Source organism: Monopterus albus, unplaced genomic scaffold (assembly GCF_001952655.1).
Source record: "Monopterus albus unplaced genomic scaffold, M_albus_1.0 scaffold326.1, whole genome shotgun sequence".
Taxonomy (NCBI): Eukaryota; Metazoa; Chordata; class Actinopteri; order Synbranchiformes; family Synbranchidae; genus Monopterus; species Monopterus albus.
In genome coordinates this window covers 511,442-534,360 of record NW_018128206.1, presented here as the reverse complement: position 1 = coordinate 534,360, position 22,919 = coordinate 511,442, and the positions used below count along the sequence as shown (strand labels likewise).

At 42.8% G+C, this 22,919-nt stretch overlaps 2 protein-coding genes across 7 annotated transcripts in view; both read left to right on the top strand.

Moving 5' to 3' along the window:
* The first annotated feature begins 304 nt into the window (after window positions 1-304).
* Window positions 305-16,084, top strand: hgfac (HGF activator). Of its 6 annotated transcripts, none has more exons than XM_020624409.1 (16): window positions 305-436; window positions 954-1,462; window positions 1,562-1,625; window positions 1,929-2,019; window positions 4,184-4,257; window positions 4,378-4,515; window positions 5,199-5,330; window positions 7,051-7,161; window positions 9,351-9,525; window positions 10,393-10,490; window positions 11,722-11,763; window positions 11,917-12,163; window positions 13,060-13,199; window positions 13,518-13,658; window positions 14,773-14,915; window positions 15,425-16,084. In XM_020624409.1, the coding sequence occupies exons 2-16, from the start codon at window positions 1,397-1,399 to the stop codon at window positions 15,596-15,598; spliced, it is 1,836 nt and encodes a 611-aa protein (XP_020480065.1). In that variant the 5' UTR covers window positions 305-436; window positions 954-1,396; the 3' UTR covers window positions 15,599-16,084. The 6 variants fall into 6 exon arrangements, with proteins under 6 accessions (XP_020480065.1, XP_020480064.1, XP_020480067.1 ...); XM_020624408.1 differs by lacking the exon at window positions 305-436 and adding an exon at window positions 473-667; XM_020624407.1 differs by lacking the exon at window positions 305-436 and having other exon boundaries at window positions 682-1,462.
* An 82-nt stretch (window positions 16,085-16,166) lies between these two features.
* The window catches only part of dok7a (docking protein 7a), a 29,377-nt gene continuing 22,624 nt past the window's right edge, over window positions 16,167-22,919 (top strand). Inside the window, exons 1-4 of the mRNA XM_020624365.1 lie at window positions 16,167-16,779; window positions 16,876-16,921; window positions 18,252-18,482; window positions 21,249-21,449. Coding sequence (XP_020480021.1) covers window positions 16,726-16,779; window positions 16,876-16,921; window positions 18,252-18,482; window positions 21,249-21,449 — 532 coding nt within the window. The 5' untranslated portion in view covers window positions 16,167-16,725. The remainder of the gene's footprint in view (window positions 16,780-16,875; window positions 16,922-18,251; window positions 18,483-21,248; window positions 21,450-22,919) is intronic.

Sequence of the window (22,919 nt, the reverse complement as noted above, 5' to 3'; positions counted from 1 at the left end):
ACAGTGTGTTTGATTGATTCTATTTTGGCTGATAGGTAAACCCTCACCATCCCATCCTATCATTTATCCCTCCTTGAAAATACTTGAAAAACCTCTTGGTTGTTTGTAACCTAAAGTCTTATGTAAGCCATTCACAGCAATTGGCAGATCTTGCCAATTAAATGTGTTTGCTAAGTTGGTCAGAATTGTCTAATGGCATATTTGTGAGACAGGTTACTCATGAGGACATGCTCTTTAGTTGCCCAGCCTCCTTTTTGTATTTATAGCTCAGCATCTGGAGACAGACTATTACAGCTGGTGAAAATTAGAGGTTAGGTTAAGGCACTGGGGAGTTTGTCTTGACGCAGCATGTCACTGGTGGAATGCTGACACTAGGGTTAGTTTTGGGGTTAGGTTACTCGAGCTTTTTTTCTGTGAGTCTTACCATAACACAAAGGTACTGTCATCATTGAGTTTTTCATAGGAACAGTAATTATGTCCATGAACCTCTCTGATAAATCACCACACTGGACTTAGTCATATGTTAACTCAGTAATCCACCTGTCAATGTTTTTGTCTTGCCTGTTTCGACCCCTCTGCACCTGCTCAGCCAATTCACAACAGTAACTAGTACTTCGGGCCGCTTATTTTAAAGGGCGGACACAGGTCAAAGATGGAGGCAGCGGAGGTCTGGAGCCAGGCTAATGAATGTTTTCTGACTTAGCTGGCATTACTTAGGAACTCATATTGTTCATTATTTTATGCGAGTTTCATTTAATCAGCTGTATGATGTAATTTTAGTCTTGTGTCTTAATTGTTTTAATCGAACCTAAGTATCATTAGCTCACCTTTAAAATGTAGCATAAGCTAATAGTTTAACAGTTAACGGCTAGTCTCCGTTAGCTCGAGGTTAGCTTAACGGGTGTGTTAGCTAGCACAGTACCTGTAAACATTGTTTTGTTTTTTTATTGCAGCATCTTTATTGGAAAAAAACCATTTATAACAGCTAGACATCACAACATGAACTAAAAACTGGTATTATGTGATCCGGGCACAAAAGAATATCATGCTGAGTGATAGGTCAGCATTATATTGCTACGCCATCATCCGGCTGCCTCCCCCCTCTCACTATCCATAAGTGGCGGTGATAAACCGTGGGCGTCTGCAGAAAAGTTGTTGAGGGAACACCAGCCGGTACATGGGATGCCTCAGAGAGAGACAAGTCTAATGACGCAACTGGTTTACTCAATACAGCCTGAAGTTGTGAGGGACAGGACAATACTTGCAGGATTTCCACCGTTTCCTATGACCATAACCAGACTGAAGACTCTGAAAGTGACAGATGTAACGTGACAGGCACACAGACCTTCTTCCGAGTTCACGAAACAAGCTTCTGCGGACAACAGGGGACCAACCGATGCAAACTTTTCTAATGGCATACATTATATTGCTTTTTCTGCCTTCAGTTCTCAGTGCACGGACGGTACGTTTTAACCACACTCAGCTCAGTGCGTCTTCTTATCCATTTGAGGTGCGTAAAATACATAAAAACGATAAAATAACTTATGTTTTGTCTTTTCAGCGGATGTTAGTCCCTGGATATGAACCAGTCCTCTCCAAAGAGCCACACAGGGAGAGCCAGAAAGGTAGGTTTTCTGTTTGATTTAGAGGGAAAAGAGGGAGGGAGGGGATGCACAATAGACTTAGAGTGGATCTGAGATATTTTCAGTTGTAGTAACTAAAAAAGTTGTTGGTGCAGTGTAAATCTGACTGAATTGGTTGATTGACTGTGCTCATGGATTTACTGTCCTCTGTTCAAAAAGTGAAGGGAGTGTGTGAGGTACAGGGGAAACTGCATAAATGTTTTGGAGGAAGTTTCTAAATGTCACTGTTTTCTGTTTTGACCATCTGTGTTCAATGAAAAACAGTAACAAAGTTTGTGTTGTCAGTTCTTACTACAATGGGCAAAGAATGTAAATTCCCATTTCGTCAGGGTGGAAGGCTTCATCATCACTGCATCACCATCTTCTCAAGACCATGGTGAGTCCTTGTTAGACAGCCTGTGTCTGGATCCACTGTTTTGTTTACACAAACAATCACTACATATGTGTGTAATCACGCAAAGTTACCACACACTGGAATTTGACAGAGAGACAACTCAGCAGCTGGCAAGCAGAAGTGCCGCCTTGTCATATGTTGTTTTGTTCACACACTCACAAACCACAGAGCTTGTGTACGTCACTCTCACACTGACCAGAGCTGTTACATCACAGTCTTATGTATGACTATTCCTCAAAGTGGTATGACCTTAAATGAACAAAATCATCGTTGTTTCTATCAAAGATTGCAGTAATGGCTGAGATTTTCTGAAGGAATGCTAACGCAGTGTGTAAATGGGGTGTGTAGTCACACCTAATTACAGCTTGTGAGTGATGAGGGATTTATGCAATAATGTCATCATGAAACAATGCAATTCTAAATGAGGTAATGAATGAATTGGCTTTAATAAATTTCTCACTGCTGAAACATTTGTGATTTCGAACATCAAAATATAGTCTTCTCATGACCTGTTTTTAAAGGGGACATAAGATAAAATATGTGAAACATTCTTGGGCCCTGTTATTATTGCTGATGTTTGTAACACATTTACTACTTTGTACACTGAACTGTCACATCATGGTGGATTTTTATTGCTTCTGATTGTGACACAGCGGCAAAATCTTTCATTAGATTTTTATTTTACAAAAAAAAAAAAAGGTGGCCAAAAGGCTTTCCAGTCATCATTCCTTGGAATAGAGACAGGAAGGGTGGGTGCCAGCTGGAGCAACATGTATGCAATTATATATGGCCCAATATCTCTGGTCCACCTACACATGTTGTTACTGCAATATGACCCTACGTGTTTTTGTGATGTGCTCATGAGCTGAATATCGAGTGAAGTGTGTTTGCTGTTAATGTACTGCAGATTCAGTGAGTGATGAAGAAGTATGCTGATGTTACCTTTGATTAAATGAGTGGATGATTGACCGAGTTAATCTGCACCCGTTGGTTATTGAGTGGTTTTTTCTTCTTGGAATCAAACTGGCTGCAAAGCTGTAGCGCTGCCTCCACAGAGAGATTGTTAAAGAACATTTGACAGATTTCATTTAGGGGTGGATACGATCCTCAGTCATGGTATAAATACCGACTGAGAAACTGTTGATGGATGTATGGAAATAGCCAGATAGGAATGTTTTTAGTCTACAGCCTTGCTGACAATTCAGTGAGGTATCAGCATGCTAACAGGCTGGCAATGACTAACAGGCTGACAACGACAGCACAAACATGCCCATATTGTCTCATGGCATATACTCTCACTGCAGAGGTGCCCAAACTTTTCAGGCCATGTACCACTGTGTATCAAAACAACTTTATACTGCAGATATCAACAAAGAGCTACCTCCCCTACTATATACCACTGCTACCACCATCATTACTACTCAGGCCCATCACCTTAAATGTATTGATTTAACCATACAGTAACCTCAGAAAGGCTAAATAACAACAACATAAGGCTACTTTTTCAAAATCAAAAGAACATTTATTAATTATAGCATGAACAAAAATCACTGCATTGAAACAGCTGTTTGCACCTGCAGCTCTCTCTCTCTCTCTCTTTCTCCCTCTCATTGACTGCTGCTATTGTTTCCCTTCTTTCTGTGGACTGCAGCAGTAGGTGGTAAGGTATTAAGGCTGAAAGTTCTATTTACAACCATGAAAAGCAAGCAGGCTAAGAAACAATCTGCTCTGCTTCAGCAGTATGGACGTCACAGCACCTACTGTACACAGACACCTGCTACACACACACAACAGACTGAGTGAACTGAGCCAAGTTACTAGACGTGCATCTCGGTTGTAACGTCACATCACCCTATCTGGCTATGCACAGGAAAATTTCATTTCTAACATATTCAAATTATTATCAACTAAATTTCACGTAATTGTAATGACATGTAGATTTAATAGCTGTTGTCTGTAATAACATTAAATGGCACTATTTTGGTTTTACGTTTTAAGTCTTGGGCCAGTTGGAGTGCAATTGTTAGACCTCTCAGCAAGGCTCTGGCACATCACAGGTGGTACGAGTACCATAGTTTGGGAGTCACTGTGGTACTATACAGTACATTTTCTTACTAGTGAGTGTATTACATTTACCCTCTCACAGGTGCTCTTTGACACATAACTTTGATCGGGACCGGCAGTGGGGCTTCTGTATGCCAGAGAAAACTCAACCAAATGGTTAGTTTGTGCAACCAAGTGCATTCAAACACAAAGTATTTTATTAGCAAAAACACTGTATTTTGCTTTTGTTAATCCTCTGTGTTGTTTTCAGTTTTGATTTTTTCCTCTGTATTTCAGTGTCCGTCCACACCTCACACGAACATCTGTGTGACGTGAATCCGTGTGAGAATGGAGGAGTCTGCATGCTGATCCCACAACGACACACATTCGAGTGCTCGTGTCCTGAGAGCTTCTCTGGGAGACTATGTGAGCAGAGTAGGTCGCTGGGGAGATTCTTATTATTGAGTTAAAATTATAACAGTTTTTAGTGTTCATCATTTATTCTGCCTTTGTGCAGTATTAGCAACAAGTTTAACAGTTAATAATCAAAATAGACAACCCATTATTGTACACATGAAACCTTAAACAGGTTTCCCACATGTCCAGGAAAGCTTGGGATTTTGAAAACCAGTTTTCCATTCCCAGGTGACACTGGGTGAGAGGCAGGGTGCACCCTGGATATGTCACTGGTCTATCACAGGGCTGACACTTAGAGACAGGACAGACAACCACGCACACTTACTCCTAGGGGCAATTTAGAGTCACCAATCAACCTAAGCTGCATATCTTTGGACTGCGGGAGGAAGCTGGAGAGAACCCATGCAGGCACTGGGAGAACATGCATAGAAAGGCATCAGGTCGACCCGGGAATTCTCTTGCTGTGAGGCAACAGCGCTATCCACCGCACCACCCTAACCCTTTCACACTTTCTTTTACCTCAGTCACTTAAATTGCTCACCTCCAAATCAATAACAGAACCATTGACCGAACAGTGTATTCACTCTGGATGCATCTTGCACAGCTCAGCCATCACATTCGGTCTGTATTCTCCACTGAGTTCTATAGTCACCTCTCACATTTCAACCTCTTGCCTTTTATGTGTTTTGTTCGCTTTTCAGAGAAGTGCTATGAAACCATACACCTGCACTATTATGACATTGGAGAGTCTTGGGGACGAATTCACCTTCGTAATGTGGAGCAGTGCACATGTGTGGCAGGGGAAATAAAGTGTGAGAGAGTCCACTACACAAGTAAGACATGGCATCAGCTTTTGTTGTTCTGCTCCAACTGTGTCTTGTTTTGTGCTTTGCTGCTGTCTGGACAGTGAAACCCAGGTAGGTTACAGTGACTTAAACAGTATGGTATCCCACAAACTGTTGAACCAACTGTCAGTTCCAGCAAACATTTTACACATTTACAGCTTGCATATATGAGCCCCCCCAAAAAAATACAACTAAACATGGAGAAAAGTACAACCTTCAAAAACCTATATACATCAGGGTTTTTTAAGTTCACTACTTTTCCATGCCTCATAAAATAAAGTATGAGGTCTCCTCCCACCTGGAGAAATGCTTCTTTTCTCTTTCCAGAATCGCCTCCCAGCAGCAGATATGAAAGACAGGCCCTACCCTTTCTTTGATCACAGCCTCACAGTTACAAGTGTAACTTTACCATGGAAGAAAAGACAGATTATATGACTCAGTGTGACTCAGAAATAGTGTTTTAGGACACACCCCGTGGGTCCGTAAGGTGCTTTCATCTGTATGAGGGGACGTTCATGGATATTTAACAGCTTCTATGGCATAAAGGAGGGAAAGGTAGTGAAGTGAAACAGATTGTTTGCCGTGATGGGAGCAGCTTATTTTACAGGGGTCATGGTTAAAATGTCCTGAAGCACCTGAATGTGCTTTGACTTGGTTTTCAGCTGAAATCTGACAGACGATTTGCACTGATACCAGTTTTATCTCTTGGCTTATTTTAACTAGAATTTTCTGAAGCAGACAAATTCATCTCTCAAAGCCCACAGGCCTGTGATCTATGGATGAATCCACTTTCCTCTCACATATTTCATAGATGCTGCAACAGATCTTAGGGGAACACTCAGGGCAGATATACTTTATGTAAATTAAAGTTTAATGCCAGTTTCTGCTGTGACTTTCATGTAACTTGAACTTAAAAAATTAAAATGTGGGTTTAAGTGATGAGATTTATTTAATTAAGCCTGCATTTATTGATATTTTGGTCACTGGGGGCAGCATAACAAGCTCAATGCACAACATTGGCAGGTAATCAGCTAATAAAGTTGTTTTTGCTGATTTCAGCAAACTGTTTCCTATTGACATATCTAAGAGATCAGCATTCATCTGCAGTCATGTTGCTGACCACATGAGTCCAATATTCACTCTTCTTTTAGCTTCTTTTTGCCTTCAACATCTCCTGAGAGACGTATCTGGCTCTGTAGCTGCTGAATGCCCCGCTAGAATTGTTTTTTTGCTAATAAACAGCTGCCTGCTGTAATGGACAACAATGCTGACTGATGCAGGGAATCAGTTCAGTAAAATTTCTTGTCAAGAACCCAAAACATTGAGCTAAAAGTTGCTAAAAACTGAGGAACAGCAGAATAGTGTGATAAAACTCTGTGGGCTTGTCAGTACGAGTGGCCCCTTTGACATTACACACTGTTTTAGGTCCATTGTTTTAATAAAGATATAAAATAGTGTGGCTTTAACTATAGCAAACTTATAAACAGAACACATTAATTTAGTAACGCTGAAGTAGAAACACTGATTAGAACCTTCATGCAACACAATGCTGCAGTTAAACTCATATAATGATAACAGTAATTTAATGAGAATTGTGTAATGCAGTAGGAGTCATTTTACAAGCTAAAACATATGAAAAGAACTCCTGAATGCTGTAAATGTATGATTTATAATAAAGTTGTAACAACGTGTGTCTTGATGTGTCCAGTGTGTCATACAAACCCTTGTCACAATGATGGAACGTGTCGACTGATCACATCCACTGGTAAGGAAGTGTGTAACTGCAGAGTTGGCCACAGCGGACCATACTGTAACTTAGGTGAGTAACAGCAAGACTGGATAAAAGTGTTTGTCCTGTTTGTTTGCCCTGAATGTATATCATCATTATAATCTAGGAGTGTGACGATACACTTAGCTCACAAGATGAGATGCTACACCATACTGGGTTCATGAGAATAATGTTTTGAATTGTCTTATGCAGTAAAAGACAACAACATCCAAACACTGTTTTGCCACAAACTCAGCTGACTGGCTTCTCTCCTGTACGATTATGACGAGTTGCCTCAGATCTTATAACTCTGCATTAACTGTGCATGTGCTTCTAAGTTCTAATTGAAGCTGTGAGTGACCTATCCTATTTTGACCCACACTGCACTGGATGGCGACATCATTCAGCAGAGGCGCTGCGTTGACCAATCATGTACGGGGGACAATCGGGACGTGGACGCCCACAGGATGAACACTCTTTTGTTTACCTTGTTAGCATGAGCATTCACCTCTATTCACTCTCAAATTTGGGCCACAGTTGACGCACCATGACGACACACCATGCATTTTTGTTAGTACTGGATGTTTTTTTATCCATCAGTGCTGGTAGAATTGGTGCTAAGGTAGAGAAGGCTAAGTTAGCAGCATGGCTACCCAAAACACAACGGAAACTTGTGGGCTGGAAATATGAATGAAGTCACTAACATTGACTCGTGACAACGTAGCCTTATTGTATGCCCCTACAACACTCCCCCTGCAACCATTCACCCACCAACCAATGCAGCCCAGTGTGTCAAAACACAGCAGGGAGTTGCAGTCATACTGGCTGCTACTCATGCTTCCGGATTTTCTGTTGTCTCTCCTCATCTCTCCCTGCCTGTCACGTCCTCTGCCAGCGCAATCAGCCATCATTACATCCACCTGCTGCACATTATCTCCCGGTCCAATCCCTTTTCCATTAGCTCCCCGCTGGTTCATTGTCAGCTCTCCCGTGCTCTTTGCCAGATAGTCGTACGCTCTTTCCTAAACAGACCCTGGCTCTCGCACCTGAACTTCGCCATGACAGCTGATTCCTCATCTCTACGTGAGTGCCATTTCCTCGTCTTGCCTGTTTGGCGGCTCACGGTCAATCCTGCAACCCAGCCAGCTCTGTCCTCATCCTCCCTACCTGCTCTTCCTCTGCCTCGCCTTCTCAGCCAGTACATGCTCTGGCTTTGCCTCTTAGTTTCTTCATGAGTATCAGCGTCTCTGCTACCTGAGTGAACTCACCTCTTCAGTTTCCTGTGAGTGTTGGCGTCTCTGCTGTCCGTGTGACTCCCCTCTTCGCCCCTGTGAGCGCCAGTGTTTCTACTTACCTGCGCATCTACTTACCACCGTCCTCCTCATCTGCCTTTAAGTGTCAGAACTCCTCCTGCCTGTGTGATGACTTACCTCTTCACAAGAATCTGTACTCCAACTTACCTGTGAACCCACTTCCCTGCATCCTCCTTGTTTTCCCTTGAGGTGTCTCACCAATCCTATCTCCAGTCCTGCCATCTGCCAGCCACCTCCTCGTCCACCTCTACCACCAGTACTGCAGTCACCTCACCTCTCCGTCATTGACCACCCTGCATCCACCCCTCGGGTTCCCAGTGCCTTCTCCCTCATTCCCATAAGTGTACAACTAACTTTTTTTGTGCTCCATCCCTGGTGTGTGTTGGTACATTGGGTCCACCTGCCGTGCTTAGTCATAACAAGATCTTGTCACACCCCTAGTATAATCACATAATGTTCACGTCAGGGTGAAAATAATGGATGAGAGGCTTCGTCTCTTCTGAATCAGCAGAGCGGGTCTTACATGTGTTTTATCAGGCAGTTAAATTATGTTATTTATGTGTCCCTCCTATGTGTTTCTGACATCTGCTTGTTTATACAGTGCATGCGTGTTCATGCATGTGTGTGTGTGAGAGAGAGCGAGAGAGAGTGGTTTGTTTTATGGTAGCAGGTGAAGACATGAGCAAGCTGCTAAACTTGCCCTAAGTTGTTGAAACTGTTGCTGATAATGCATACAGAGAAATGTTTTACAGACTTGTTCTAACTGATTCCAGTGTGAAGAAAAGAGGTTTGTCATCACGCAGATACTCATCTGCATCTGGAAATAGCCTGATTTCATTCGTATCACTTACATACCTGTGTGACCCTGTGGAATTCTGACATGTTTGAGATGCGTATTAGTTTTATGTGTGGTCTGTGTGTGTGCAGAGCCGGAGACAGAGTGCTATTACAGCAGGGGCACAGGTTACAGAGGGGTGGTGGGTACCACAGAGTCCGGCACCCGCTGTCTGCCATGGAACTCAGACCTACTGCATGATGAGCTCCACGTGGGCACAGTGGTTAAATCGCAGCTCAAGGGCCTTGGTGAGCATGCCTACTGCAGGTGTGTGTGTGTGTGTGTGGTGGAATGTCCTGCTTTCTATCTGCTGCTGTAGAATTCTGCTAGCATCATGACAAATGAGACTTACTTATAATTATACTCCAGGTATACTTTATGTCAATGCTGTGGTTGCTACAGTACCAACTGGCTTATCTGTGTAGCCAGATTTCCTTATACCGTCCCCTAAAATTCAGCTTTAAAACTGTATTATCCAACTTTTACCCAGAGCTAACGAAGCTGTCTTCTAGTTCTACCCCTTATCTGCCAAGTTCATGTGCCAACACTAGTTGTCCTTATATGACATCAACTCAAAGCCAATCAGCAGACCTAAAACCATCACGAGCATGAAAGAAGCACACGGTAAATCAAGTCAGTGTATGAAAAAAAAACAGGCTTTATCTCCGGCATGTTCACTCTTCTTCCCATTGCTCACTGCTTTCCCCAGTTGGTGTTGCTGTGACTACCCAGTGTGATATGTCCACAGCAAATGGTATATGCCCCCAAAATGTCCCAAACATCAAGGAAAAGCCAATTTCATGCAAGCACTGGGATTTAGGCTCAAACACACAGGCTGGCTCAGACTCAGGTGGATTATGTACATTTATTATTACATATTGCAGCTTTAACATCAGCGAAACCTTATTTCTAATTATTAAAACTTTGTATAAGTGAATGCAAAAAAAAAAAAGTAATCATTGATGTGTGGTTTGGCCAGAGATTGAAAACCAGATTTCACCTGTTCACAGTGAACAGAGACAGGGCGCCTGTTAGCCATTTTGCTGCTGTGAGTAATGCGTGGTGTTTCCAACAGTGGAGCCACACCTACACACACACACACACACACACACTGCTTTGTTTCTGTGTGTGCAGAAACCCAGATGGGGACAAGATGCCGTGGTGCTATACGCTAAATGACGGCGCCATCTCCTGGGAGTACTGTGACATCCCCTCCTGTGTGATACCTCTGTGTGAGTAAATGGGGCACAGGGATGGGGTTTTGTCATCAGAGCTGACATTGGGCGAGAGGCAGGGTGCTCCCTGGAGAGGTCGCCAGTTTGTCACAGGGCTGACATGTAGACAAACACGCACACTCTCACTCACTCCTATGGGCAATTTAGAGTCTCCAGTCAACCTAAGCTGCATGTCTTTGGACTTTTGGAGGAAGCCGGAGTACCCGGAGAGAACCCACGCAGGCACAGGGAGAACATGCAGACTCCACACAGAAAGTCAGAGTAAATTCTCAGTCATCCAGGTCATATAGTATGCTGAAAAAACTTAGAAGAAGGAATCTGGACATAGTTTTAGGCAGACGTTTCACTTCTTATCGAAGAGGCTTCATCAGTTCTACGTCCAGATGCCTTCTAAGTTTCTTCAGTCCACACAGAACGGCACCGGGTCGGCCAGGGCTCGATCCCAGAACCTTCTTGCTGTGAGGCAACAGTGCTAATCATCGTGCCATAGATGAATTTATGTACTTTAATATTTTACCACATGGTTAAGGCGTCATATCTGTTATATAGGCCAGACATATTTTCGAGACAGCTTGATTTAGCTTTCATCATAACTCTGTGCCACCTCATTGTTTAGTCAAAGCCAAAGAAAGCCACATATTGTTGTCCTTCTGTACCTTATGAACGATGGCATATTCATTTAGCTGTTCTTATTATAGACCCTACATCATTATAAGGCATGAAAAGTTTAAACTATTCATAAAGGGCAGTCGCTGCATCATTGAATATCTTCAGTCTCTCTGCCTTGATTATATGGTACAGTTACCAGCACCTGTTGTCTGAGAAACATACAAAACAGCTCAACATCTCATTAAATGTCTCCAGTTTTCATAAAAAATCCAATGTTTGTGATAAAGGTTGCTGAGTCACGCTGCTCAGATAAGTTGAATTTAGCCAAGTGAGCTAGTTTGGTGGTGGAGCTTTTTTATTAACACGTGGGCTAAATGAGATTCAGGGAAAGAAGGCATGAGTCACCCTGAAACAACATGTCAGGTCAGGTGGAGCCAAATGTTTATGTGGTGTGTGGGATCTGGCACATGTGGCCGTCTGTCGTGATGCCAGGGGTATGCACAGAATTCACAGCCTTGTTCCATCTGCTGCACCCTCCTCTAGATATGATTTGCAGCATGCGAATGCTTTGTGACGCTGATATTATCACCCTATAGAAGAGCTTTTTTGCTTCTTGCAGGGGAGAGCCAGCTGGCGGAGAAATCGAAAATATTCAGGAGAGGTATTTAGGAAGTGTGTTAGAAAAATGTTCTAGTTGTTAGACCAGTCTGTAGTAGTTTAGTTTGTAGTAGTTTAAAATAACAATTTGTAATTTTCTGTATAATCATATATAATAAACATATATATATATATAATATATGGTATAATCATGCAGCATCTTCTCGAAGGATAAACGTCCTGCCCAGCATTAAAAAACGGGAGCCAGCAGAAAAGCCTGTTTGCGGGAAAAAGCACAAGAAGAGGTTGGCAGCAGCCAGGGGGCGGATAATGGGCGGAAACTCTGCTCTTCCAGGCACTCACCCTTGGATGGTGGCCATTTACATCGGGGAGTCAGATTTCTGCGCCGGCAGCTTGATTTCTTCTTGTTGGATCCTCTCTGCAGCGCACTGCTTCTTCCGCAAGTATGTCACTGATGTGATTCAGCTGCAATGGGTTTTTTATATGTCACTCCAACACTAGCAGAGTTTTAGCACAACACACTGTACATACTGTTATTTTTTAACCAAAATATGAAAAATATCCACTGAGTGTCTCAGAAACTCAGTTTGAATCAGGAATATATAAAAACATAATCCTTCAGAAAGCCTTCTTAGTTCAGAGGGAAGCTTTATTCCCACTAAACTGTCTCACTGAGCTCAGAAATCTAAAGGCCTGTGATTTAAAGACATCACAGCTTCATGAGCACACTACAAATGGACAAATCCAGGTTGAGGAAAATCTGAAAACATGTTTTGTGCAGACGCTGTTGATTGTTTCCTCCTGATGTCAGCAATCAGGTGTTCGCTGCTACCGTTGAAGTTCAGACATCTTTTGTTAAAGACCTTTTAAATATACATTCACTTATCAGCTGGGATTTGATTAAAGCAGATAAGTGAGTCTACGATGTTGGTTAGAAAAGTGTTGAACATCATGAAGAACATATTGAGGGCTTTGTTATTATTGTAGCCAGTAGTGGTGCTAAAAACGTAAAGTTTATCCTGAGAGTAGCGCTGTGAGAAAGGCCATGTGAGCTACACAATCAGGGCCAAAATCGAAAGAGTTCATCATCTGGGGAATATAAATGTACAAGATAAATCTGATTGCAATCTGCCTGTGGGGTTTTAGTCTTTCTTGTCCAAACAGGCAAGAGAGGTCAGGATCCACCCTCTTAGACAATTCACAGAAAATATCAAAGGAAATACAGCCATCACTTGTTGAGATAACATGGCTCTGGATTGACGTGTCAGACAGTATTATGATTAATGTGAGTGCATACTTAGCAGCATTATTGGTGAAAATATAAATTCTCTTCCCACAGTCCCCTGAAGTCTCAGCTTCGCGTGGTGCTCGGCCAGCAGCACTTCAACATCACCAGCCCCAACACCAGGACGTTCGGAGTGGAGGAGTACTTTTTTCCAAAGCAGTTCTCAGTGTTTAATCCAACACTACATGACATTGGTAATCAGTAATTTCATGCGCACACATACTCCAGTGACTCACATAAACGAGAAGACCTCCTGTTCCCATTCACAAACACACAAACCCACTTAGGACCCAAGTCTGTGTGCACAGCTGTGCATCACTGAACAGCTGTGTCCCTGTGCTCCCCGCCTGAACACACTCACACACACAAAAGTACACACACACACACACACACACACACAGACAGTTGGGTGTAGCAGTTTGACTAGGTAATAGAGTCTCCAAGTCTACCACTTGCTTCGTCTTTTAAACTACACTTTTCATTGTCTAACACTGTGTGTGTCTGTTTGCCAGTTCTGATCAAACTGAAGAAGCAGGACGGACAATGTGTGAGGAAAACGCCGTTCATCAGGCCCATCTGTCTCCCAGACAAAAGCACAAGGTTCCCTGATCAGTACTGTTGCACTATTAGCGGCTGGGGACACATGTATGAGAGTGAGTGATGGGGACGTCACTGTCTGTCTCCGTTCACACATTTCAAAAGATCAGTGCAACATCAGTAAATCATTTACTTGTTTATACATGAAACTGTCACAGCACAGCCAGTTTTTGTTTGCTCTTCACTTTGAAAAATATTTTGTCCTCATTGTCATTGTATTTATGTGGGGGGACCCTGATGGACTAGCGGCTAGGATTCGGTGTTCTCGCCACTGCGGCTGGACTCGAGTCAGGGTTGCATCAGGAAGGGCATCAGACGTAAAACACGTGCCAGACTTCACAATGTGAATCGTCAGTGTGACGATTCGCTGTGGGCGACCACTAACAGGAACAGCAGAAAGTGAATTATGATGTCATTGTATTTAAGTGTCAGTCGAGGGCCAGGACAGGACAGGACTGCACCGATCGCTTAAAAACATCTGTAGCAGCATCTAATCAAAGTATGTAAACAGTAGCACCACAAGCTGTAAGATCACTTAAAAAATTACAGCTTTAAGCAGCCAGATAATATATTGACTGTCAGCCCTTTGCAAATGTAGCTGCTACTTTGATTTATTTATATGTGCAGACATGGAGATTTCAGACTTGTTAGTGTGCTGTTTAAAATGAGTAGGAAATACATCTGTGGAGGACTGGAGTAACTTAAGGGAGAGCTAGACTAAAACCACTGACTTCAGGTCTTGGAGGGAGTTTTGTTGGAGGAACCTAATGTGAAATGTATCCAAAGGGGAATTTGGGGACAGGATGAGTGCTGGAGACAGTGTGGGGGGAAAATAGCCTGCTGGCATATTGGCACGACATTACTAAAGAAATAATACATTTGGAATAGAAGTCAGTTGCTCTTTTGTCACACTACACCTGGACAAAATACTGGACAATCTCAAACCACAGCTTGATCCAATAGCTATTACATGTAAATGGATGTATTTTCTGAAATGTAATTTAAAATGTTCTCATTCTACATCATTAAACAGCATTTTGATCCAGTGTCATGTTACTTAATTAACTCATCCATCTAAAGAGGCAGTGAATTAATATTTCAGAGATCCTGACCACAGCCCGAGGTTCCACTGTCTTTAATATAATTAGCTATTTGTGCTTTGTGCAACAGAGGCAGAGGGGTACTCCAGTCTGCAGGAGGCTGGAGTCAGACTCGTTCCTCATGACACTTGTAGGAAGCCCGAAATCTACGGTAACCACGTCACCGCTGACATGATCTGCGCGGGGCTCAACGGTTGTGCCGACGCATGCCAGGTATGAAAGCACATTACTAATCCAGCCTCACCTAGTGGATGTTAATGACCCACACAGAAGCATGTTTGGACTCATTTACTTGGTTTGGTTAGCTACATAACCTGGCAGTTAATTGATGTTAATGTTCCATATAAAGTCATCTTTATGTAAAATTTAGTTTGTTATGAGTAAATCTAGGCTAAGTTTGAAGGAAGATATCAGAAGGTTGACTTGAGGTATGAGAGCAATTGACCAGCACTTAAGATGGGAGCAGGCACTGAGTCAAGTGCAGGGGGAAGTTCGTGAGGAGTTCCTGAGAAGCTGACATCTGGACAGATGTCTGCAGCGCCAGAATTTCCACTCAGCTTGCTGTGTAAAATATTTAAGTTCCTTCCTCTTAAATAAAATGTCACAGTAAACTGTTTAGAGTGGATTTGGTAGTGATGCGTCAGGTTAGTGTGTGACTTGGCTGTTTGTACAGCTCGACTTTGATCTGTTTGTGTATGTGCGTGGACTGCGTGTTTCCCCAGGGCGACTCCGGGGGCCCTCTGGCTTGTGTGAGGGATGATGTCAGCTTCCTGTATGGGATCATCAGCTGGGGAGAAGGCTGCGGTCGCTCTGGAAAACCTGGTGTTTACACTAAAGTGGCGAACTATATCGACTGGATCAATTCAGTGACCAAACGCAAACCCAAGGCTTCATGAATAGAAAGGACCTAGACTTTAATATAGTAGCTACTGTTCTATATTATCTTGTAAACTCTGTTGTAAAGCTTGTGGAAGTTTAGAGAGTCTCTTCTTTTAAAACTGTGAAACATTTTCTGACTGAATAAACCTGTACTGACTTGACAAAACTTCGAGTGCTGTTTAAAACAGTTAAAGCACTTTGACCAGACAATCCAAAATCAAGGTTACTTGCTAACCTTTTCAGGAGCTTTCAGTTGTATTACATGGGCTTTGCATTTTATCAGTTGTTACAGAGAGCTGAGAAACTTCAGGTTTCAACCATAGCACTGGTAGGACTTTTGTCATTGTGTTTTTTTAAGCATCTTTGTTCATTTTAGACTTTGGAAACAGTACTTGGACCAAAGTATCACACAAGACAGGTGTGATTGTTTAATGAAGACTAATAGAGAAGCTTTAAAATGTACAATTATATGCTGAGATACATGTTTAAAAATAAAGAAGTCCAACAGACATATTTTGAGTGGCTTGACTTATTCTGAAAACAAAAGCTATAAATGTGCCTGTTCCAATATTTAGTTATTTTTTTTAAATGTCTTATTTTAATTTGAGCATTTCAAGCAATGCAGTAACATTTCTGCTTCAATTGAAATGTGTATTTTTCTTGCTTCAGATACATTAAACAGCACAGAAACCAAATACATCAGGATTTTATTACCATGTCCATTACTCTTAATACATTTGGGGGCTTAGTGCATGTTATTGGTTGCATCTCACAAAGTTCCCAAACTTTCTGAATGCTGTTGGTGGGAGGGCCATCCAATATGGTCATTTTTAAGTTGTTTATCTTGAGTTTTTCGTTTTTAGTAAATGCAAGTAGAGCTTCATAAGTTTAGTGAAATGTGGTATTTGTGACATGAGATCCATGTGATAGTTTCCTCCAGTAGTTTCCTCTGCAGCAGCAGGTGGTGTAGACCAGCCCAGATGGCAGCCGCATGGTCGGCAGGCTGGTGCGCGCACAGAGACAGAGACACTGGTCGTGCCATTTTCCATGCGCCTTGCTGGGGGCGAGGAGAGAGGGCAGCTATTTTGAAAGTGACCCCTCATTCAGGCAGCGACTCTGCAGCTGTCAGGAACCATGACTGAAGATGACGGATTCTGTTGTCGTGGAGGGATATGCCAGACTCAGAGATGGAAAAAAGGTCTTTAGCTTTACTAGGTTTGCCGACGGATATGGCACAAGTACTTCAGCGCACTTTTATCTGTGCTTAAAGTTTTTGTTTTGTTTTCTTTCACAGTGGAAAACGAGGTGGCTCGTTGTTCGTAAGCCGTCGCCTGTAGCAGGTAAAAAGCACCGAAGTTCGCTTGTGCACGTTTTTACCAACACTGCTGTTTATCCAAATGTGGCGCTTTTGCGCCGATGAATGCGCATTTTAACTGCGCCACAATGAAACTAAACAGGCATTAAACATATCAGGTGCTTCAGTGTACGCGTTTTCCGGTTACACTTCCTGTTTTAGGGCCCAGAGAGATTTGGATTGTGAGGTAATGTTTAGAAAAACAAGTGAAAAGCCGTGGTTGGTTGTTTGTCACTGTGTTGGAGGTAACACAAAGGCTGTGAGGGAAACGCTGCTTTTACAGATGGTGTGTAAGGTTAAGATTTGGTGCAAGTTCAGGCGCTGATTTCGGTCATAAAGGCACTGCCAGGTTTAATGTCTGCAACTTAAATGTGTGTTCATTTGGTAAGTTTGTTTCACAGTGTTTTTGTGTTGTACTCAGATGTTTCGTCCTTTGTGTTACCTCACAACTGATTGAAACAATTTGTGCACTTTGACATTCACAACCTGGGCACATCACTTCATAAGTCTATGAAAACTGACCATTATTTGAGCCAAAAGTTAATGTGTTAAAGACTGAAAGTCTGAGCCTTGTATTTTCAGATGCACGTTGTAAATCTGGACTTCAGTCATATTTACTGAGGAGGCTTCAGGTGGCCTGAAGTAGATCATCTGAATTGATCACTTGTCTTGTCTTGGGCCTTTTTGCTTCATGATTAAGCAACTGGGGTTCAGAGCAATAACGTGGCTGTTGCCTTACACTGTGCCACAGAAAGGTTTCTGTGGATATCTGGTGTGGGACAGATCAACATGCTCCACAGGTTTACACTGAGGTTGAGCTGTCTCCTCCTCACATCTTTGATGTCAGTGTTATTGCAGCTGTCTGTGCTCATGCCTCAGTTATGTGTTAAGAGAGGTGTGTGAAAGAGAGACACGCACACTCTTGTTTTGTCAGCTGACACGTTGTCTGAAGGTACCAACAGAGTCAGTTGACACGTTGTCTGAAGGTACCAACAGACAAGAGGACACTACAGCGGTTTCTGTCTTATGTTTTTATCTCTTTTCCTAATGCACATTCCCTTACTTGTTGACATGTATGTACACATTGAGAGCCGCTGTACCAGAGTCAGATTCCTCATGTGTCTGACACACCTGGCCAATAAGGCTGATAAAGATAAAGAATACATCAGTACAATTATGGATTTCAGCTGTTCTCAGTCATTTTAAGGGAAGTGTTTGTTCTAAAAAAGGATAGATCTGCAGTTGAAGTATCTTCTCTCTGAGACAGCGTTTTCCTGCCTTTGTTGTGTCTCATGCTGACTCTGATTGGTCTCCAGATTGCCTCGTGCTGCTGGTGTTTAAAGACAAGCCTGACAAAACCCAGGGCAGCAGGGAGAGGGCCAGTTTCACCTTGGAGGAGATCTGCGGTCTGGAAGCGGGACAGCGGTATGAGGGTGTGGCGTTTACTCTGGCCATCCTCTGTCTGAACCAGGCTGCTCTGCTGGGCTTCGACAGCAGGGAGGTCCTGCAGGCGTGGGACGTCCGCCTGCGATACAGCCTCGGAGAAGGTGAGAAAATCTGTTGCTGCTTTGGTTTCCATGGTTTGTTTTCTGCTGTTTCACTTTCAGTGCTTTATGTTTCCTGTAATACGTCTAGCTTTACTCTAGTCAGCTACAGGTGACTTTAGAGTCTTTACATTCTGTCCTGTATTTGACCTGCAGCAAGTGATATGAGGCCAGGACGGAGGACAACAAGGTCAGGTTAGCAGCTTCTAATAGTGGTGAAGAGCAACTCCTTGGGTTCCTAATGACATCTACAAGAGCTTATTAGTAATATATTTTTTTTTTTTGACCGAGCTGCTGCTGATGTAGTTTGGATGTTTTATTGAGGTTATGAATGGCTTTCTATGGTGCTGTTGGTCTCCTGGGCTTTTCCAGTAAAATTAAAACACAAGGACATGTTCTCATCCATAAATATCAGAAGTAATGTAAGTGATAAAAAAAAAAACAGTTTTAGTGAAGGTGTAAAAAGAGGAACTAAGACTCTAAAGGTTTCACATAAAGGCCTTGTAGCAGATTTCTACTGGCTTTCTGCCAGCGGCAGTAGTTTTACCGTCACCAGTAAAGAACTGATGGCTGAAAACATTTGGTTTGATGTTTTGGAGAAGAGTTGTGCTAATGTTGGGGTGATTGTTATGATGTTCATCTTCTGTGCTCTATGAATTTCTCATTAACTGACATGGTTATAGTCTACAGTGTCACAGAAGTGATAAACAAATCTGAGCTGGAGCCTAAATAGTTTTGGACTGTTGAGTTCGTAGCAGGAGTCCAGTTGAATTTTAAAGCGGTGGTGTGATGGGGTCTGATTGTCTGGAAGAGGAAAGGGTGCTGAAGTCAAACTGTGCCTTCAGGTTTGGTGTTTGTGTGTGTTAAAATATACAGCCAGGTAACAAATGAAGCGGAAACCCAACATAAAGTGTTTCAGTGAGGTCCTGGGCCACCAGAACGGCTTCAGTGCACCTTGGCATTGACTCTCCAAGTCTATGAACTCTACTGGAGGGATGAACACCGTTCTACCAAAGGTTATTCCCTCATGTGGTGTTGTGATGGTGATGGTGGTGGTGGTGGTGGAGACGCTGTGTAACTCATCCCTCCAACATCTCCGTGGTGGAGACACTGTGTAACTCATCCCTCCAACATCTCCCATAGGTGTTCAACTGGTCTGAGACTTGAAGACTGTGAAGGCCACAGCGTATGATTCACCCTCATCAAACCGTTCATTGACCCCGTGCACCTGTATGTATTGAGGTGTGTGTTTGTATCCAGAGAGTTGGATAAAGAGTGTGTGTCTGTGTGGCCTGTTGCTTAAATGCCACAGAGTGCAGTGTGCTCAAGCCAGCAGAAATGTCACCTGTGAGCCGGTGGGCTGACGGCCACCGTGCTCTGAGCTGCTGCTGTGTGTGTGTGTGTGAGAGAGAGAGAGAGAGAGAGAGAGACACACTATGAATCTTTCTTCTTCTGAGTGATGACGTGACGCAGCTGGCCAACATTTCCTCATCACTGCCATCGGTCTCACCCCGCCATGCTTGTTCAGTGCGGTAAAAGTCGGTGCCGCTCCACAGGCGCCTCGGATGAAGCTCCACAGTTTTAGTGCTTTTACTTGAGTCAGATTTTTACATCCACTTTTCCCTTTTGGCTTCTTATTAGCAACAATACTTAGGCTCAGTTACCATGCTGCTTCTGTCGGGCTTTGATTGATTGCACTGGGCTTTAGATCTGAGCCTGCTGTATCCACAGCTCAGCTCAGTGATTTCATTCTCAGGGTGAAGCTGTTTCTTCTTTTATTGGTGAGTTAAATCAAATCCATGCTCAAGTAATCACTGTATAAGGACACTGTCTCTCTGTCCTCTGTAAAACTCGAGATAACATTCAACCCAGTCTCTTATTTTACTTTCGTGCTCCAGGCAGTTTCTCAGCTGTCATATTGCTTATATGTTGATTATATAGGTGTACATCTCATCAGTGCAGGGAGACCCTACAGTGAACGCAATAACTCACAAAACATGTCTTTGTGAACACAGTAACACTCACTCCAGCAACACGTTCGCATTTTGAAGGATGATGTTTTGCTTTCTTGCTAAGAAGATTGATACCGCTGTCATGTCAGCACATTTATAGTCTAGCCAGCAGTCAGTTAGCTTAGCACAAAAAGCCTGGCTCTGTCCAAAGGTAACAAAATGTACCTGCTGCCTTAAGCTCCGCTCCTCGGTTCGCATGTTCTGTTCAAAAGTGTAAAAATAACACATTTTGGTTTTACACTGGTTATGTGTAGATATTCCCGTCTCCTGTTTTGAGTGTTTCTGATGAGCTAACCAGCTGCTGGCTGTAGCTTCATATTTAGCATGAGAGTGGTACCGGTCTACTCAACTAGCTCCCAAGAAGAACACACAAATAAATGTCTTTCACAAAATGTGTAACTATTCCTTTAAAGTGGAAGAGGGCCCACTTTGGGAGACTTGTCCCATCAGCTCCTTGGTGATTATTGTATGTCAGTGTCCATGGTATTTACTGAATGGGTGTGTGTGCATCTACATGGTTTTCATGTGAGGCATCTAGACAGTATTTGCAGGCTGTGAAAACCATTTTCTTCAGTGGTTTAAACTTTATTTTTCATTCCTGCACCTCATGCTTTGGGTCATCCTTGTGCAGACTTCACAGGCGCAGTGGGTCGGTGTAGGAGAGCCTCATTCAGTAAGATGCAGGCCCTGCTACTGAAGCAGTGGTAATGTTCTGATGTTGGTCTTTCATCATTCTACCTGGTTCTCTGTTGCTCAGTTCACAGCTTCAGCGTCGGCGTCTTACCAGGGACCAAGCTGGAGAGCGGACCTGCAACTCTTCACTTGTGCAACAACTTGCTGGCTCTGGTCCGGGACGTCCCTCCTGTTATTATCGGCCACTGGAAGCTTCCAGACCTGCGCAGATATGGACCCGTACCCAACGGGTTTGTGTTTGAAGGAGGAACAAGATGTGGCTATTGTAAGTTTATTGCTGCTTACTTTTAGTCATTCTCACACTACATTTCAATGTAACCAGTTTAGCTAATACATTGAACTTTTAGGTTTTGTGTGGCTCCATAAAATTGTATTTTGTTTTTGGCAGATGATTCATATTTACATTGTTAGGCCAAAACAACACACTTGTGTTTGGGAAGCATGAGAGGAACTATAACAACAAGACAGTAAGAGACAAATTCTAGCAAGGATAAGATAAAATAAGAGAATAAAAATCATGCCAGACAGTGAAAATGAAATGAATAACTTGGTTTTAACAAAAGACTAACAGTCTCAGTGCAGCCAAGTTTAACACTCTCCTCTGTCTCTTGAGTAAAATTGGGTCATGCCGCTAGAAGCTAATGGTTCATTAAATCATAATGTGAGCTATTTTTCTCTTTGTCTTTCTCAGCCAGACCAAATAATCACAGGCTATGTCCTCACGACCACAGTTTTCACTGCTTTTCCACTAGTTTTCCACCGAACGGCAGACAAATCTGTGCTCTTCCTGACAGTAGAACCATGGTAGTAAACAGATTCACAGAAGATGCACAGGGAGCTGCAGACTGACACGAGTCCTGTGTACACAGTGTTAGGCAGGTGGTCATAATGTTGGTGTATAAAACCTCTATTTATTTATTTAGAAGTTGCACTTTGATAAAGGCTTATCATGCACCTGTGTAGAGAAGCTAAGCATAAGAAATGCAGTTTCTTTTGATTCATTCATTCGGTACGTTTGATGGATTATGCCATTTGGGATGTTTGAGTGCTGATTCCTCTGTGATGATCCCACTTCCAACTGGCATCGCTCAGCGTGGAGAACAGCAGTGTCAACATTAGGATTAGTGGGTTGAACTGAGTCACTAGATGCTTTTTTTTTTTTTCTCTCACTCTCTGCTCGTACATCTGGCCTCCCTCAGACGGGCACATTAAGACATATAAAGCTCCATTAAGCATCTGAAACAAAGAAAAAACAGCCTTCAGATGTTTTATCGTTGCCATAAGGGTGAGCTATGCAGATATCGTCATGAGAGGATTGTGGGAATTTCTGTAGGTCCTTGTTTAAGTGCTTTGTGTCTGAAAGGCTTTTATAAGGCAGCTAATGGCCTTAGACCTGGCTCCTCTGCTGCAGCTGTGTTTCAGTCATGTTGCACTGGACTACTGGTTTTCAGTTTCACAGTGAAGGTCCATTTAAGCTTCCTGTTCTTATTTGTCTCCAGTTTGCATTGCTGCATCATGTGGACATGCATGCTTTGTAAACACTGTTGTCTTTGTCTGTTTTTCATGGGAAGCTCTCATTCCACCACCTATAATAATGCTTGTATTGTTCTCCAAATGTGTTTGTTCACAATACCACCACAGCCTTATCAGGTGGGTTCAGCTACTCCGGCTGGTGCCGTGGCCACTCGGAGTGGCAGAAGCTGGGTGTTTGAACCATCTATTGATAACTTAAAGC

Bases quoted from the DNA above. Each gene is read 5' to 3' on its own strand.
- hgfac (XM_020624409.1), top strand. From the start codon at position 1,397: ATGCAAACTTTTCTAATGGCATACATTATATTGCTTTTTCTGCCTTCA. The intron at 1,463-1,561 runs GTACGTTTTAAC...TTGTCTTTTCAG, and splicing joins CAGTTCTCAGTGCACGGACG to CGGATGTTAGTCCCTGGATA. The intron at 7,162-9,350 runs GTGAGTAACAGC...GTGTGTGTGCAG, and splicing joins CGGACCATACTGTAACTTAG to AGCCGGAGACAGAGTGCTAT.